Source organism: Amblyomma americanum, chromosome 6 (genome assembly GCF_052857255.1).
Source record: "Amblyomma americanum isolate KBUSLIRL-KWMA chromosome 6, ASM5285725v1, whole genome shotgun sequence".
In the NCBI taxonomy this organism is placed as follows: domain Eukaryota; kingdom Metazoa; phylum Arthropoda; class Arachnida; order Ixodida; family Ixodidae; genus Amblyomma; species Amblyomma americanum.
In genome coordinates, this window is record NC_135502.1 from 114,237,131 (window position 1) to 114,255,736 (window position 18,606).

General features: G+C 48.9%; 1 protein-coding gene across 1 annotated transcript in view; it reads left to right on the forward strand.

Annotated features, from left to right (window-relative positions):
- Window positions 1-18,606, forward strand: part of LOC144094025 (uncharacterized) — a 101,922-nt gene that overhangs the window by 19,163 nt on the left and 64,153 nt on the right. Inside the window, exon 2 of the mRNA XM_077627868.1 lies at window positions 7,811-7,901. Coding sequence (XP_077483994.1) covers window positions 7,837-7,901 — 65 coding nt within the window. The 5' untranslated portion in view covers window positions 7,811-7,836. The remainder of the gene's footprint in view (window positions 1-7,810; window positions 7,902-18,606) is intronic.

The window sequence follows — 18,606 nt, forward strand, 5'->3', positions numbered from 1 at the left end:
TGCGCGCGCTCAAGGCGGTCACGTTTGTGCCTGCTACGCCTCTGCTTTGTCTCGTTGCTCTGGCGGCTTTTCGGTTGTTTTCTTCGCCCAGAGTGACGCTGGAATATATATGTGCCCGCAGCTGGGGGCAGTCATGTGTGCACTATAGCGCGCGTCAATAGGCGTGCGTGTATCTATATGCATATGTTGCGGCGCGAATTCCCGTTGGCGCTCGCTTCGCAGGTCGCGCTCGACTGAGGAGACGCCCGGTTATGAGCTGCGGCGTTGTGGAAAACAATTATTTAACTTGCTGTTTAATGCGAAACAGTCTTCGACCCAAACATTTGTGCGTGCAGACTGTGATAAACCTTTGATACGGCGTGCGCAGATGCCGTATTAAATGTGCAGAGCACGTTCATGAGGAGTCTGTGCGGCGTCATATACTGTCGAGCCTGCTTATAACGGCCGCAGATATTATGAACACTCGCTTATTACGAAAGTTCACGTTCCTACCGTCAAAATATTAATTAGACCAATGGAAGTTCGTCTCAGATACACAAGGAATAACTGTTACCGCAAACTCGGTGTATACCCAACGAGGAGGCATCGTAAACTCAGCCCCGAAGTTGAAAAACTCGCGCTTCCAGCAAGCGCGGTGACCGAGGAGCGTCCTTCAACCACTGCCACATTACCTTAGAAATAAAATAAAAAGGCGGCATTGAAACTGTTGGTAACAGATCGCCTACAAAGTCAGTCATTGCTTGCAGGTGTGGTCAAAGCATCAGAAGTGGTGGCAGAAGCTGCTGCGCAGTGATATGAGAAAGTTGAATGCCCATTCGGCTCCACGTTTTGTGCTGCTACCGTGTACAGGCAGCGCCAGATAGCAGACAGTGGAGCTGATACATTCTGCGCGCACGTGCGCTCTGCTGATTTCTTCGCTGCATGTGTCCAGAAAGGAAAGATGTCGATGTCCAAAACAGACTCGATCAGGCGCGTGTAGTTTTGTGGTAACGCCTCGTAGGTGCATAGCAGGCCTGATATTCACTCGAACGACTACGTTCGTGTGGAGACAACATCGCAGAGCCTCTTCCGATGGAGCCGTTGTACGCAAAGTACGAGCTCTCTCCACCCACTAGGAATCCGATTAATATGGCCGACCTGTCATCAGCTGCCATGGGCGCTTGAAACACGGTTACTCACATTCTGTCCCTAAAGCAGGTTTTTGGCCCCAATGGTTTCTGCGAGGAGGACATCTGACCACCCTAGAGAGCCTGGAAAGCGCAGCGGTAGGCTCTGCTTCGAAAAAGTGGACGCGCATGAAGCTGTCTTTAAGACATTATTGTCACTTCTCGCGGACTTAGTTATTTTGTCTATATTAGGCGGACTCCGCTTACTATGAACAGCGGATACAGCGAACGCAATTCACGTGACCGTCAGTATCGTTATAAATGGGTTCAACTGTAGTGCGCGCAGTCAGGAAATAGAGCCTTTAAACCTGAAAATGAACTTTGTTTTAGCTTTCTTTTCAGCGTCCGTGCACCCATTGCTAGAACACGCGTTTTATTTGCGTTTTAATTGGCTGTCTGGTCGTAGTCAACTGGCATAAAAACAAACACCCAGAAAACGAAAGCTATTTCATTTGCAGCCCGAAACAAGAAATTCATCCTGGAAAAGTGCCTAATTATTCGGGATAAAGATATTGACCTTGTGGAAACACACAAAATTTTTGGTGTGCATTTCTCTTGCCATTTCAGTTGGGACACTCAACTCAGCTATATGTTTCAAAGAAGATTTCTTCGGTGACTGGAGCATGAATCTCGGCGTCGTCTACTGTCCTGCCCCAAAAGTTTAAGCTTCAATTATACAACGCATTATTTGTCCCGAACATAAGCTACTGCAGTTTAGTGTGGGCAAGAACCACAAGAGCGAATACTGATAAAGTAATAGTTCTTCAAAAAAGGTACATTCGCTGCATAGCCAATATTGGTAGTCAGTCTTCGACAAGCCGTGGATCTCTTTGCAGATTAAAATATTAATAGCTTCGACCATCACTATGCACAAAGATCGTTGCATGTTTCCTATTTTTCTCAACATGGCAGTCAAAGTTTCCTTCATTCCATGGTAACGCTCCAAGCTAAAACTGCATCTTCTTTCTACCCCGCATTTCTGAACCCTGGTTCACCCCATACATTCGCACTCAGTACAAATATCAATAATTGAAAAACAATCTACCGGTCTAACTAAATAAACTCAAATAGGTAACCTTTAAATAGCCAAATGAGTTACGATTATACTTTTCAGAATTGTAAGTTAAGAAGTATCGATTGTCACGATAAATATTCTAGCCGGTGTTTATTTCCTGGCACCTTTTTCTACATAGTGTTGTAATTATTGTGTTACTTTACTCTGCAACCAACGTCTACTGCTGCCAGGGTTGTAAACGGCTCCAGGGCCCAGTGAAGTTACTGGCTGCAACTTTTAGCACAGGAGACCGTCCAGTTCTCTCGTAAATAAAGAACTGAATTGAATTGAGCACTAAATCTCACTCAAGCAGGCTTATTTTTGTAGCGATCGCTACATTACGCTAGCATTTCGAGCTTTCAGCGGGCGGCGCCGTGGCCACCGCGGCGGCGCCGTGGCTGGTCATGTGGTTCGTAATGTCACGTGACGAGCCTCGTGGTTGGCCACGTGGTGCGGAGCAGCTGCTGCTGCCGGCGGCGCGTCGCGGAACAGCTCCAAGAAACAGCTGCGCGCATGCGCCGTGTCAAGTGGGACGAAGACGAAGAAGGAACGCCCAGCGAAACGGAGCGGCGAAAGACTGACTCTGCAATTGGACTGAGCGAGTTCCAGTCGGCCAGCTGTAGCTATCGCGTCACTCCAGGTTTAACCAGAGCTAAACCACAGCCAATAATTTTTCTACTTATGAACGTGGAAGACATAGCAGGAATGTGATTTCTACGGTAGTAAATCAGAGACAAACACAAGTGATCTTTCACCTTCACACTTTATGAATAGTTACTGACGGTCATAACGCCGATCTGCTTCTCAGTGCGGCCGACATGGAGGTTCTGTCTCTACAAAACGAGGCGAGTTTCTTCAGTCCTCTTTAGCGGTGGAAGAACCTTATATTTTTATTTTACAGTCATTTCTACACAGCTGCGAGTTTACAACAACGAAACCTGTCCCGACGTTCTACGCGATGTCCGTCAAGGAGAACACTCGGACGACAAGACACGCACGTTGTGCGCGCGCGCGTGTGCCTCCTTATCTCGACAAGCTGCTTTCTGCGGGTACACACGCCACGGAAGTCAACACACGACCACCACGCTCCGAGCCTTCGCCCAGCCGAGTTGCTTGAGAGTAGTTTCGCAGTTCCCTCGATATCCGACCAGGACGGGGACCCTTCTCCTCCTCATCCGCGCATTCGCACGCTAAGTGAGCGCGGCGGATGTCTCCAATTTGGAGCATATACGCACTTTCAACTCTGCACCCGCCGCCGCCCACCACTTCGCCCTCTCTCTCTATTTTCCCCCGCGGCTTTTAATTCGATCATCCGGAGAGGTTTTTTGCGCGCTCGATATCCGCGGCGCGCGCGCGCGCCCCTCCGCGCGGTCGATGGTACACACATCCCCGCGCACACAACACTCGGCCGGGGCCGACGGAGTGAGCGCCAAGTGGCACACATCGGCCGACGACGCCCGCCCACCGCCGATCACGCACATGCGCTGGCCACGACAAGCGCGCCGGGTGGGAGACACCGAGTTGCGTCCGCGCTAATGGAGCTCGGGCCGCGGCCCGACCCTCGGCGCACTCTGTCCCGATCGAAGGACCCCGGGTCGCCTCGATGCCTATCGCGACGCCGCTCGCCGAGACCGGAGACGCTGATACGGGCCTGCGGCTGCTCTCGTCATTAGCGGGAGCGCGCGACCCGCGGACTCGGGTCGATGATGGGAGCGTGCGTATGTTGCCCGCTGCGAGCAGCGAGGGTTCGCGCAAGGGACCAACGTGTACCGACGTTCGTGTCTGTCCCGTACACACGCTGCGTGATTCGTTGCTATATGGCGCATGTAGGGACGCTGCCCTGCGAAGCCCGCGGGTTCATTAATTTGGGGATGGGCGAAACAGGGGCTATGCAGGCAACCAACCCGGGGGGGGGGGGGGGGGGGGGGGGGGATGAATCTACAAGAAGCTCCGATGTTTCCCTCAAAAAGGGTCGCGTTAACGTTGTGACTATTATCTCGCAGAGGAGACCATGCAGGAAAGCATATCCTAATCGGCTGCCTCGAGCATGCACCTGTCATAACGGTTCTTGCGAACGCCGCAAGGAGGGAAGAAATAGCGAAAGAAAAGAAGGAACTCTGCGGTGAAAATAAAGGTATACCCAAAACGCGATTAACTTAGCTAGTGTTGAAAGCTGCCCTAAGTTACAGGTTATAAGACCACGACGAATCGGCTAATATCGGCCGTGCGCTATATTCGGTCCCTTTCTTCGGCACGTAAAAACATCTTCGCTACAAGCGAACTGGCTCTGCCATTATTTTGCGGAAGCGCAGTTATAGGCATATAAACTCTACGGGATTGTAGGGACTACTTGGCCGGTTTACTTACCTGTATTTGTCATTATCGCGTTCAATAGTTTTCCTCCTCTATAACTTCACAGCGCACTCTGTGGCTTAATAAAGTGGCATGGCGTTGGGCAACGATCTGAGCCGATCGGTAAATGCACCGAGGGCAGCATGCCGCTCTCTTATGCGTCCCTCCATAACGCAATGCGTGCGCTGCTAATTCATAAAGCAATTTGTGCGGGCGCCGCGCGACACTGCAGTATACACACACCGCTTACACACACAACTGCCCCGCAACACGCGCGTTCTGTGGACGTGCTAATAGATGAGAGTGCTGTGCGGCCACTCGTAAACGTAGGCGTGCCGTCAGAGCATTACGGGGCCTCGCTCATTAACGAAGCAGGTCCCGATGGTGGGCGCCGTCGCTGGTGCAAAACCCTCGCGGGCCAAGCCGTGCCCTATAACGCCTGCACATCACGCGATGCGCTCGCCATCTACTTGCAGTGTGTCTTTTGTGTAACGTGTGTGCATATATGCATTCGAAACACCGTCCGACCTGGACAGTCCCATAAGCGAGGCCTCGTATGCAGCTGTGCGCAGAAAACGCTTTGACGCTGGTCCGCGCAGTGGTGAAGCGTGCGCGCGCCAACTGTCACCGTCTCTCCGTGGCACTGACAAATGACGTTCGGCACGCGGTAATGGTTCCGGCTAGCGTCCGCTCCAGCGTGCCAATGTTTCTTGTTTTATTTATTTTTCGTTGCTATCAGCCATTCAGGCCAGTCATTTGCGCGTTAATTATTAACGGCGCGGCCGCCATTATTTCAAAACTGTGTGATACGCGTGTGCGCGAACACGTCTCTTTCCTCGTCGCCAAGTCGTAAACATATGCGACGCGGCACCGAGCTTTTCGCGTCCATGTTCATTTCAGGCGTCGACAGAGAGAACCCTGCGGCGAGCGCTTCTCCCCTTGCAGTGGTGTAGGGAACAGGCGCGCCACCTATACCCGCATAGACAGACAGGTGCATGCTGTACGCTCGATAGTTGCACCTGTCGTCCCACAGGTAGCGCGCCGACGAATCCGTTCTGCGCTCGCGGGCAGGCCAGAAAGGCGGCAGCTTTTGTGAGGCCGGATTCTTTGTTGCAATGTGGATTAAGTGATGCTCTTTCGAATGTACCGTCAGCGGCACGCTTCGGCTGTGCGTCTTTACTCCCCATAGAAATGTTTCGATCCCGTAGGGAGTTCGGATATCATTTGGATCCCGCGGGAATAGGAAGCTCACCTGTTTTTGTTTTGCTTTTTATGAGGGTTTAATGTCTCAAAGCGACTCAGGCCATGAGGGACGCCGTAGGGAAGGGCTCCGGATAATTTCGACCACCTGGCGTTATTCAATATGCACTGACTGGCCTGAAGAAATAATAATAATGGTAATGAAAAAAAACAAATAAGCACAGACGAAACGCACACGGGACTGGAAAACCGGTGGGCTCTAATTCATGTATGGCATCGACTGAAAAAAAGGAAATAGTTTGAATAAAAAAAAGGATAAATTCAATTGTTTAAAGCAATAATACAAAATAAAAAAAAATATTTTAAAGTTCTGAAGGCACTCCACGAAATTATAGCAAGAAATATGGAACAGCGGAACAAACAGATCTGTGGCTGAATCCAAGTGCGGTGACGCCAAATGATAGCAAGAGCGGGGTGCTAAAACTAAGGCCAAGATGCTGTAAGGGCTCCTCCAGCAACCTTCTTCTCAAAGATTGGTTTGGTTTGGCTTGGTCTGGCTTGGTCTGGTTTGTGGTGGTTTAACATCCCGAAGCGACTCAGGCAATGAGGGACGCCATAGTGAAGGGCTCCGGAATAATTTCGATTTCGAATAATTTCTAATAATTTTGCCCTGATTTCAGTTCAATTCAAATGCTTATTTTCCAGAACAAGAAGGCACATTCAGGAGAGGTTCAAAGGCAAAAAGCTGCTAGCAACAACTTGACACGGGCCCAAGAACCTCTAACTGGCAGTCAGCGACAGAACGCGCATAAACTGAATTAAAGTGCATGAAGAGTTTAAAAATACAGAACGAGCATAATAAAATTATCAACAGATACCAGGAGTATCTTTACAAATCCGAATCTAGTGTGAAAACAGTCAATTACACGAACTGCAAGTGGGGAGAAAAAAAAAACAAAGAAACAGCGAGAAGTTCACATGAGGTTATAGAAGTGTACAGAGGCATACACAAACTAGCCATATATTAACAAAATACATTTTAAGCTGTTTTAGGCTCACATTAGCTAGAAAGTTATGTTTATTAAGAGCTGATGGCAAGTTGTGCTACTGTTTTCGCAGTTTATAGTTATTTCAAAAATATGGAATAAACCAGAGATCCTTGTTGCGGGTGCAGATTGGATTTGATGCGCATGTTAACTGCGCATTACGTATGAAGAAGTCCCTAGAACCTTGAGAGGAATGGTGAAACAAGTTCAATATCCGGAAGACGTACATGTGTTCTAAACGAATTATTTTGTAATTCTGGAAGACAGTTCTGGAAAACAGAGTACGTGCGTGTCTCTGAAATGAGGCAACAGAAGAGATAGTAGAGAATTTCAGTGTTGCGGTAACATACTTATGTACCCACTTTTTCTATTAGCTCTTAGCGTCTCTGAATACCTCCGCTAATAAAATTGTTTATGCGTACGATATTTCTGCGCCTGATGAAAACATTACCAAAAACATAGTGTTTTTTTTCTACGTGCATCATGGGTTGTTAACTTGCTTCGTGATTCGTGCATACGATGTTTTCGTGTATTATGATTTTTTTTTAATGCGACAGCATTACGATCCCCATGAGAACGAAATGGGTCGTCGGCCATGAAATTCGCCCATTGGCGACGCCGACGTCATCAGTATTGTGGCGTGACATCATCAGTGACGTTGGTCGGTCTACCGTGACGTCAAGATGCACTTCAGCGCTGTCGTCGGCTAAGGCCGAAACTGCTTGGAGACGTCACTTCCGGTAAATGCATCAACAGATGCCAGTGCTGTCTCGTTGACAGCATAATAAAATTTGGTGTACCTGTGAATGTTTTTTTTTTTGCCCTTCTGTTGCACGCAAGCCAATCTTTTCACGGTGATTAAGTATATTATTTTTCACATGAACTATCCTGCCCATTTAATGCATGCCGTAAAATTTCCTCTCTCTCATTTTTCATAGAGCCGATTCTAGACAAATCGTACAGTTACACTGTCTGGCGAACAACTATTTCAGATGGACCGTGTCACGGTGCACACTGCATGTTGAGCATCGACAACGCAAATCGCGACGTGCGGTGTCCGTTCGCAGTGGAAATTCGAATCAGGTGAGCTTGAAGGAAACGAGGTTCCACTGTACTTGTTTTGGTATTTGTTTTCTTGCTGCCGCCAAAGCGCTATGGTGCTATGGGTTTATGTGGCGAATAAATAAAAGAAGAAATTACTTTTTCATGTAATTGTAGCACGCAAGTATCCAAGAGGGTCTGTCCCTCTGTTTGTCTTGGCAGTGCTCGTTTTGGACATGTACCCCCCTCTCCCCTGCTCGATACAAGAAGTTACCTTGGGCCCTTCCCGAAAAAAAAAATAAAAAGTTCTGGCTACGTGCTTGGCTTTGCAACTCATCTCCCACGTCTTTGCGACTTCGTATATACACTCAGAATACTTCCTGAGTAATTAGGCGGAATTTGGAAACAAGTGATTTTCGAAGGACATGCTAAAGCTTTTCGAATTGATTCCCTTTGTAGATAACATTCACGTGAAGGTCAGCCATGCGCAATCGACGAAATAGCTATTCCTTTTGTCAGAACTCAAATATCGGCTCAATAAAACAGACTCAACAGGTTCCAAACTCAAAACAGACTCTCCTTGGGCAGAAGGACGTACTCGCGCAATTACTGCTTCCCTCAACTGCCACGGCAAAAGCATTGTCGTAATCTGAACAAACCGCAAAACGATGCACGAGCTGTACGACAAACAAAACTATACGTATAAGAATAAAGAACGAGCTGTTTAAGCTTCAGTTGCACCTAAAAACTATCTGTGTGCTTCTATTAAACAAGGATTTCAGAAACCTAAATAATGGACAAAACTAGTAAATAATACGGAAAAAAGTTAGCGTGATATAAGATAAAGTTAACAAGTACACGAAGTGAGTTGAAGCTGTATATACTGTGGTAAAATATATACTGTGTATATATATACACACAGCCATTAAAGAAAAGAGCAACAAAAAGCGGTGCGCATTTCACGCCACGGCGCAAGGCGATTATCGACCTCGCGAACGGAACCCGGAGCGCGACATTCCGATAGAGCAGCTGCTTCGCGCATATATACGGGGGCAGGCAGGCGGCCGCCCGTTGGAACCTCACGCCCCGGTCGCCGATGAAGCACGGCCGCCCAATTACCGAGGGCAGCAAGCAGTGCGGCCCGCAATGCGCCCAGGCAGAGCGTATAGTATATCGCCGCCTTTCATCGCTCCCGAAACGCGCCCGGGGGTAATCGGACCGAAGCGCGCCGACCCTCTTCGCGCAATTGTGTATGTGCAAGTGTACGCAGTACGCACACAAGAGGCGAACAGGGAGGGCACCCTCCGTGTGTATATATATATATATATATATATATATATATATATATATATATATATATATATATATATATATATATATATATATATATATATATATATATATATATATGCCGTTCACCGGTTGGGGGGGGGGGGGGGGGGGGGGAAGGGGCGAAGCTTCACTTGCTGCTGCGTTAGCTTCGTCTGATTCGGCTGTGCGCGAACGTGCGAGCCTGTAAATGGCCCGGTAGCTTGAGTGTGCTGCACGTTCCTAAATGCGCAACGCGTGGGAAACCCGACCGCGTTGTGTGCGCACGCCTTGCAGCGCAGTGCACGCATGAAAGTATGCATGACGCATGGAGCGATTATAGAGAGACTTTAGATGCTGAGCTAGAGACAGCATCGACGAGATGTAGTCTGTCGTCTTGCGTCTTGGACATTCGCAGCGAACGCACAGCCCATAACGTGCCCCAGCCAAACCTGCCAGCTAAAAACAGCCAAACCCGCTTTTAGATAGATGGATAAAGAGGAGGAGGGAAAGGCAGGGAACCCGCTTTTCAATATGTATTGTCCTGTATAGCCCCAATCAAACCAGATCAAGGCGGTTGAGAATCGCGTGGCGTAATCTTCAGTATTTATTTTGATACTCGAAAGTTAGTTAGAATAATTAATTAGCTGCTTTTAATCATCGGCTTCTGGAACATAGTGTCCCTTTAGCAGTTATTGTCTTAAAAGATAGGTGGCAGAAATGTTTGCGCCAAGGTACTGCTTATGCAAATCATTTTTTTGCCGTCGTTAACAGGTAACTTGCAGAATACAAGAACGTATGCGCGACACCGGTGCTCCTCAGCGCCCCAATACGCGTTTCATGAGAAAAATTCCGGTTTTCTCCGCAGCACTCTGGCCGATGGGGCTTTGCGTGTGCACTGAGCGACGGATATGCGCCATCAGTTGGACATCTGTTTTTTAAGGCCGGTGAATGAAGCTGCGTAAATGCCAACACCTGCGTAAAAGCTAGCAGGCCTCTTTCTGTTCTCCTGGGACGGATCGAGTCTAAGAATTTGCATCAGCCAAAGTACCAGGTGATCGTTAAGTAACAAAGTAAAAATTCAACAATTCGAAATCTTTAGACTGTATGTCTTCCCCAGTGCAGGGTAGCCAACCGGAACCCCTTTCTGGTTAACATCCCTGCCTTTCCCTCCTCCTCTTTATCTATCTATCTACTACTCTAGCATGGCGCAGTTTCAGCAGAAATTCACAGAAAGACTTAGAGATTTTTGTATACAGCGTAAAAATTTGATTACCACAATAGTTGCATTTGTCACCGCGAGGCAGCTCTGTAACGATTCTTAGGCACCGCTTGTCAGGGACAAATTAACTGTTATGACAATTAAATTTTTCTTCGTTAAAGAAATCTATGCAGGCCTTTCTGTGAACTTCTGCGAAAAACTGCATCGTGCTATTGTCTATACTTTTCGAATTCTTGATTTTTTTTGCCTCTGATACTTTTTATCGCGTTACTAAACACTACGAGTCCGTGGGGCATAAGGAAGGCCGCAGAGGAGGGCTGTGGATTAATTCCAGCAATCAGAGGTTTTTCCTACAATGTGAATTTATTGAAAGCAAGTAAGATGTGTCGTTTTTTCTGAAATCAGTTCTTTTATTCCCTTTCTTTTTCAATTATTTGTCGTGACGCGATTTCAGTGTTGTGTATGAGAAAAACCGACACCATAAAACCACTTACATTTGACGCCTCTTTCCGGTCGAACTGTTCCCGGCGTTGCGGGTGAAGAGGGTTCCTCTTCTAATCAGTTAACTCAAATTCGGGATCCGCGACGGGAAGGCGTCAAATACCTGCATTGAAGACGTTCCTTATACGCGTTTGAAGTTCGCGCTATACACGTATACACTATACTATTCATATATATATACGCTATACACTTAGTGTCTTCAACCCACTCAGCGTCTTCAAACCACTTAGTCTCCAAGCAAAGCCGACACTTCCGTCGCGATCATCATCGCTGTCGCTCACATTTTGCAGCGCTAAGCTATAGTATACGTACAGCTACACCTCGGTCGTGGAAAGGTCCTCAAGGCAGCGAAGCTAAAATGAAAGGAAACATTTGCAAGGGCTACTTGCTTCCAAAGAAACGAGGAACACCTTCCGTTGGCGATGACGTCTGAGAATTAATTTCAAACCCACGACAACGAGAGTGTTCAGCACCGGAATGTCACTCGCGACAATGAAGTCGATAACGATTTGACCGCACTCAGGATTTCTGGCCATCCATCCGCTACAGGCCTGGGTGCTAGAGCCGCTCCTCATCTTCATCCAAATCTTACTCTTGGTGGCCCCGCCTGCTGCCACAGCATCAGGTTCCTTTCCTGCTCTTCGATGTAAGGTTCTAGGTATCGGATAAATTCCTCCATGCTGGAACTTTTCTGCTCGAGAGTGGCCAATGATGGGCACGCTCGCAGTCGAAGGAAACAATGTGCGCTGAATCCCCCAGAAGTGAATCCGCATTCTTGAAGCCATGTACGTACGTCTCTGAAGGTCGGTGGTGGCTCTGATTTGACGAGTGCGTGTTCTTGATGTATCTTGTAGACGAAGACAGCTCATAGCTAGAAGCAGGATGAGACCGGGAGGGACCACTCTCAACGTGCATTTCCTTGCTCGAGCTTGGCACTCTCGTTCTTGGCCGCAGCGTCGCAGCAATGTGACATCATGTTTCAGGACCGTTTTCTTTTCTTCCAGCGTAGCAGTCCAAAGTGATGTTCCCCAGAGGATGTGATGCCATCCACTTTGCCTTGTAGCTTTCGTTTCTTGTTGGACATGTTGCTTCTGAACTGTCGGCTTTCGTACACATCCGGTGCGCAAATGAATGAGTCGCTGTTGAAGGCCGCTTCGTGTGGAAACGTCCGTTGTAGGTTTGAAGTCGAGGGGGGCGTCACTGGGATAACCAGATGAGCAGGAGGTACCCGTTGGTGTCTGAGAATTTTGCTGGTGCTTTGCTGTAGTCTTGGGAAAAAGAGGAGGGTATAATACTGCCTTTTGTATCTCCTCGATTCGCTTCCACTGAGCATGGCAGAGCCTTGTGATGTTTGCGTTGCCCACGAGTCACGGGAAGCTCGCTGCCTCGCGGCTCTCCTTCACATCGTCCTTCCATTTCGCTCCGTTTCCGTTTTTTTGATCGACGAATGGGCGGATGCGTACTTGAGGTTTGATCTTTAGCTTTTAGGCTCGTCATCCGCGTCGCTTCCTTCCTACGCGGACTCTTGAGCAAGCTCCACACATTCTGGCTGGTTGACTATGGGCCCAGCACAGGCAAATGAACCGGCATGTCCATTTGGTTTGTCAACTGAGACGCTGGCTGATTCTGCATCTCGTCGTCTTCCACCTCCAGGCTTTTGACCATGGTCAGCAAATACTCCTCGCCACACACGTCGTCTAGCGCTGCAACGACATCGCAGCGCGTCGACTGCACCGCGCGCTCTTGTATGCTGCACTGCTCCTTAGTTGTCGCATTTCTCTGCCCTCGTGGTACTCATGCTGTTAATATTCTTGCGGAGAGGTCTGTCGCCGGATGTCGCTGCGAGTACGCCAACAGAGAATGGAAATCTGAGCGTGCATTGGATGCACTGCTTGATCTGGACAGGTAGCCCTGTTCTTCCAAGAGGACAAAAGCCTGTCACCCGCGGCGGAACTATTAACATCGCCTCCAGTGTAGCTATCGACGGCTGTAGTAATTTGCGTCCCACGAGATTGGCCGGCTGGAAAACGAAGAAGGTGCGAGTTGGACTGCGACAGAGTAGCTCGTTTTGCGACATGCGCAGAAAGCGAGATATTCTCAGACGCACCTGTCAGGTTTCCGAGCATTGGACTTCCTTCTGAATGTCGCATGCGTGTGGTCGATGATGGCTGAGGGGAGATTCCCACGGAGGTCGTACCCGACTCCTCCAGGCCAGCATTAGGTGCAGTGGAATTCGTGGTGCTCGATGCAGGCAAAGCACCTCCTGCGTTGGCACCAGACGTCTCGGAAATCCCGGCGAACACGATGGAACTGGACAGCGCCTGAGTCATTCCGGTGGTCTGCAGGCTGCTGCGAGATACCCCCTTGGCTAATGACGCTGGAGGACGAACCATGGAAGACGTCACTTCGTGGTGCGGCAGCTATGCCACCCTCACCTTGAGCAGCCTTACCTCGCTTCCTCGCATACATCGTCTGGAAGCAGCTCCAGGGGCCGCTTCCGGTTTCTCTCGGACGAAGTGATGAGAAGTTCAGCTGGGAAGTGCGGATGTGCTGGCCCGACGGGTGGCCGAGCCTAGCGACATCGAGCTTTGAGCTAGGCCCGCAGCGGCCGAAGCCTCGACGCCTGTGTCCTTGGTTGCCACTGCAGCCTCGTAGCTTGGGAAATCTTAGGCAACGGGGTCGCGCCAACGTAGCTTCGTGCCGGGTCACGAACACAGCTTCTTCTTATTATTCACCCCAGGTATACGTCACATACCCACGCGGGGGGATTGGCCAAGGTGTAGTAGAATAAACAAAGTTTCCATGGAAGATGACAAAATTGTAGCACCAATCGGTGTCCGCTATCTTCTTCTTCTTCTTCCTCTTAAAACATGGCACATACCAACATGGAAGGATCCGCCTCCCGTGGGACTGCATCGCTTCGGTACCTCAGGACCCTCGAACGGCCTCCCCGGACTAGGAGTTTTGTTCTGCCATTCCTATGTAGTCTGTGCTTTTGTATCTGAGTGTGTTCTGGCACATTTGGTGCGTTTCGTGACCATCCCCCCCTGCCCCCCCCCCCCCCCCCCCCCCCCGGTGGAAAGATGTAACGGAAAAAGAGGAAGAGGTCGTGCCGCTGAAGGAGAGGCACGAGGACAGAGCAGTGGGCGCATGTTCGAGAGAACGAGCGCCAGGGGCCCGGGGGACGGTGGTCGGCCGTTGGCCGGACAGCCGGGTTTCGCTGTCTCCTCGTGCCGACCCACACCGTAAGAATATACGGTGCACCGATGGCGCAGGAAAGGGAGGTATTCTCATTTCAACCTCGTCTGCAGATACTAGTCTGCAGAGCTTGAGCCAAGCAGCCCAGCTCAATTTTTGAAACGTCTATAGGAGCGAACAGCAATTTGAACACAGTCAGTAATATGACGAAAGGGTCGCGGCCACTGTTACTGTTCTTGTTGACCTTAAATCGGGCGATATTGCACTACTCGGCTGTTTAAGCCCTCCATGACAAAGCATGCAGCCCCAGAGTAATGAGCTTTGCGCAGTTATATACCTGTATCACACTGCCGAAGGTATAAAAGAAAAGTATTAGAAAGGTTGGCTAACCTCACTATTTCACAATTTCACTGGCGCAGCTACACAAAATGCTTCGTTCATATGAGCCTGTTTGAAACACTAAGCGGAGAACTTTAGGTTGTTGAATTTATTTTTCATTAAAAAAAGCGAGGCAGAACTGGGAAGTACGAAAATATGAAGTAAAAATTAAATGAGCATACTTCGGCTAATTTTAGTTCCAGAACTATTTTTCCTGTAGTCGTGAGAGTGTTCTGTATTCTTTCACGCGACGCCTGACAAGCAATTTCTTCACAGCCTTTGCACTCTTTGCTTGAAACTGACATAACGAATAGGGCGAAGACAAATTGAAGCGACTGGTGTGTGGATTTAAGCGATTCCATGCGGGTGTAGCTATGCGATGAAATACCACTTGAATTAAATTCCGCTTGAATGAAAGGACCTTGACGAAATGCTCGCATCGCTTAAGTGAAAGTTGGCTGAATTTAAAACAACACGCAGCCATCCATTTTGATGGCCCCCACTAAGTATCATGCGTTGATTCAATAATGTGTCTCCATTTGCCCGATGCATTTTTAGTGGACTTAGCATCGGAAATTTCTCATCTCCAACACCACTTCCTTACCCTCCCTCCTCTCCCCCATCTTTAAACCCAGAACTGCATCTGTTTCTAGTACAGTAGTCGTCGTCAATTATTTTTGTCAGGGTGGCTTTGGAAAGACGCCAAAGGCTGATCTCTACCATAATTCTAGGTTGGAACACACAATCAAACGCTGTCATAGAAAGCCGCATTCCGAATAACACAATATTCTTGAGCAAGCATCTGTCATGCGACATTCGGTAAACCATCAGGTACGGTGTGGTCCAATTCTAAAGGGAATAAGGCGTTAGCTTGCAATGAATGGAAGTTTCCAAGGCGTCAGAGGAATTTATTTTCCTAAGTAGTTTCCTATGCGGGAATTGTGTCCACAAATGTGTGTTTTTCTTCGTTCAAACGAAGAACTTTGGATTGCTTTGATTCTCTTCATGCTTCATTTAATATTTGACAGGACTCATGCGTTAGGTATAAGCGTTGTTTAACCTCGTAGCGCCGCCGTATACTGCGCAAGTAATCGCTATAGGACAATTGGTGCGGCCGGGCATGGAACAAGTGAAGTATAGGCCTAATGTGCGTGCGCGCTGCGACAGGTTTCGACAAATCGCTTCCTCGACGGAGTGCCTCGTAGCGCCGCCACCGTGATGCAAAAAAAAAAAAAAACTCACTCGCGTACCAATCGAGTCATCCTCGGACAACCGATATATATAAGCACGCGCACAAACTCGCGCACCAAAGCGCACGCCCCAGCGGAACGGATTGCTCGATCAGCGCTTGGCGCTGAACGGATAGACGAGCGAGCGCCGAGGATTGAGAGGAGAGATTACCGCCACCTCGCTTGCGCCGCGAGCTGGACGGCGGCCATTTATAACCACTCTAATGAAAAGAAGAAGCGGAGTGAAGCTGCTCGAGCAACAAAGTTTAAAGAAAGGAACGGGAGCACGGAGCAGAGTACTCCAGCAGCCTCGCGACTAGAGAATCAAGAAGAGGGGGATGAAGGGAAGGAAAAGAAGAGGGGGGGGAGAGAAGTTGGGGGGGGGGGGGTGAAGTCGAGCGCGTGTCTCTTCGGCAGGGCAGCTGCATCATCATCAGCAGCTCCTCGGTGGCGCGCGATGAAGCATGGCTCGCGCTTCTTGGGGAACGCGAGGCGCCCGGCGTAATTGTCGTAGCGGGGTAGCCCGATAATTGCCTACCCCGGGGCTACTCCTGCGGGTGATCGCCACTGCGGCCGACCCCCAGAGCCGCCGTCGCCACTGCGCTGGAATGCGCATAGGCTCTTGCGCCTCTCGGCTCCGTGGACGTCTGGTGGCGGTTTGTCTTTATGCCTTTCTGCGCCCTCGCGTCTCCCGCGCTGTCCTCTTTTTTGTTTTGTTTTTCTTTACTGGAAACGCGCCCTGACGCTTGCCCAAGTTCATGACACGCGCGCTTTCTGTTACAAAGAAAGCCATTAGCGTGGAAGGGTTCCTGTAAAGGGTCGCGGGTTGTCGATTTGTTTCTTTAGGACGCGCATAAAGACCGGGAAAGGTTTAGGCGGTAAAATGGATTTTCAGTGTCTTCGTCATTAATTAAAGTGCGCGTCTCAATTTGCGTTTCGCGCATACGAAGATTCAGCCACGCGACAGCGCACCGGCGGGTCAATTAACTATACACTTCCAAACCCTAGAAGCTCTTACGATATAGGGCCTATCAGCTTCCTTCTTGTGTATCCTGCAGGCTAGTTTGAAATGTCTCAATTTGTGTTAGGAGAAAAACAACATGACTCTGCGAGTCGCCAGTACGCAGGGTAGGCTAAAATGGGGGGGGGGGGGGGGGGGGGGATACGATGTAACATTCCTGAATATTACTGAGGCACTTGGATGCTTTCCCTTCTTTTAGCATGGAGCATAGCAGCCTGTTTCATTATACCAAGTGGCGAGCACGCCCGATTTCTTTGGATCTAAGCATGGAAACCCTTTTGTGAAATGTGAGATGTGTCGAAACATTGGAACTGGCAATGCCAAGTTAACAGAATGCGAAACTAAGCACAGAAACCCATTTGTGAAATGTGCTGTGGGTGTAGTTTATAGCATACCGCTGACTTGTGGAAAGGTGTACATCTGCCAGACAGGCCGATGCATTATTGAACGTCTAATGGAGCATAAACGTTCGCTAAGAACAGGTACCGGGTCACATTTGCCGCATCATTGCAAGGACTGCGGCAAAGAAGAGCAGAAAATTTGTGAAGCAAAGCTCCAAGACACCCATATTATATGTTGAAGCAAAGATAGGACTGCCTGTAAAATGCTAGAAGCCCTCCGGATTAAAAAAAGCTGGAGTTACTGTGTTAGCACACCATCGCTGGTCATTCATAAGAATGAAAGTATATTTCTAGATAAGTTTAGAAAGAGTTGAATCACTTTTGTGCCCTCCATTGTAGTGTCCTTGCCCTCGCACAGGTCATTTACTTGTAGTTTGTTATATTGGTTTTTGTCTCCCTTTCCATTACGCCTTCCTCTTGGCTATAAATAAGCCGTTCCAGAATTTATTCGAATTAACAGTTTCGAGTAGCGCCTGTCTCGTGTTATTCTTTACCTGTGTGCCGTGTTTTTGTGCGCTTCATCTTCTCTAGCCAAGGTTCATTTCACGCGTCTCGCTTTTTGTTTTTGTCTCTCTTCATTGATGAGCAGTGCCTTTGCCATCAGGGCCGGCAGCTTAAACTGCATACGATCGGCCCAGAAGTCAGAGCTGGCACGAACAAATGGGAGCGTGCAAGAGACACCGATAAAAGAGAATTCAGAAGCGGATACCGAAACAAACTGCGGGCCCATAACACTGAGTGTAGTTGATTACGTATGCGATACGCGTGCAGAACCACAGGGCGTTTAATTGCCGACCCCCGGAAAAGAGAGAGCTGGGAACGGAGACATTTTCCGAGGACATTTCGCTCCAGCTGATAATCTCGTCTGATCCGCAATGCGCGCACAGGCAAGAGTAATATACGTTCGTGAGAAAGACTCTAGCTCCTCCACTACCCCTGATTTCCCCCGGACTCTCGCGGTCTCTTTCAAACGCAATGTATCTTGTATGTTGTGGCATGTATGTATCTAATCGTGTATTTTTTCTTTCTTCCTTTTGTGTCTCTTTATTTCTTTCTTTCGTTCTTTCTTTTCTTCTTTCTCTCTCTCTCTTCTTTCCTGCTTTCTTTGTTCTTTTCTATCCCTTTCTTACTTTTCTTCTTTCTTTCTTTTTCTCTCTCTTTTTCTTTCTCTACGGTATAATAACCCGCGAAAAGCTTCCCGCCACTCCTCGCCCCCCCGCCCTGTCCTTCGAGTGACCTCTACCTGCAAGGCGGCTGCGAATACAGAACGTCCCCAGCCTGCAACCAATGAAGTGCGCCTGTCATCCTCTGCACAAGTGTTGTGGTGCCAAGAGGGTGTTGGTAGTGCGCGCATGGTAACGTGTCGCATGCCGTCGTTCATCTGGAGCCGCGGCATCATCGCCCACATGCACGGAGTACGGATTTACCGAGCCTGGTGCTATATAGGAACGATTTAACCTCGCTCTCGAATCACTCCTCATTCCCGCTT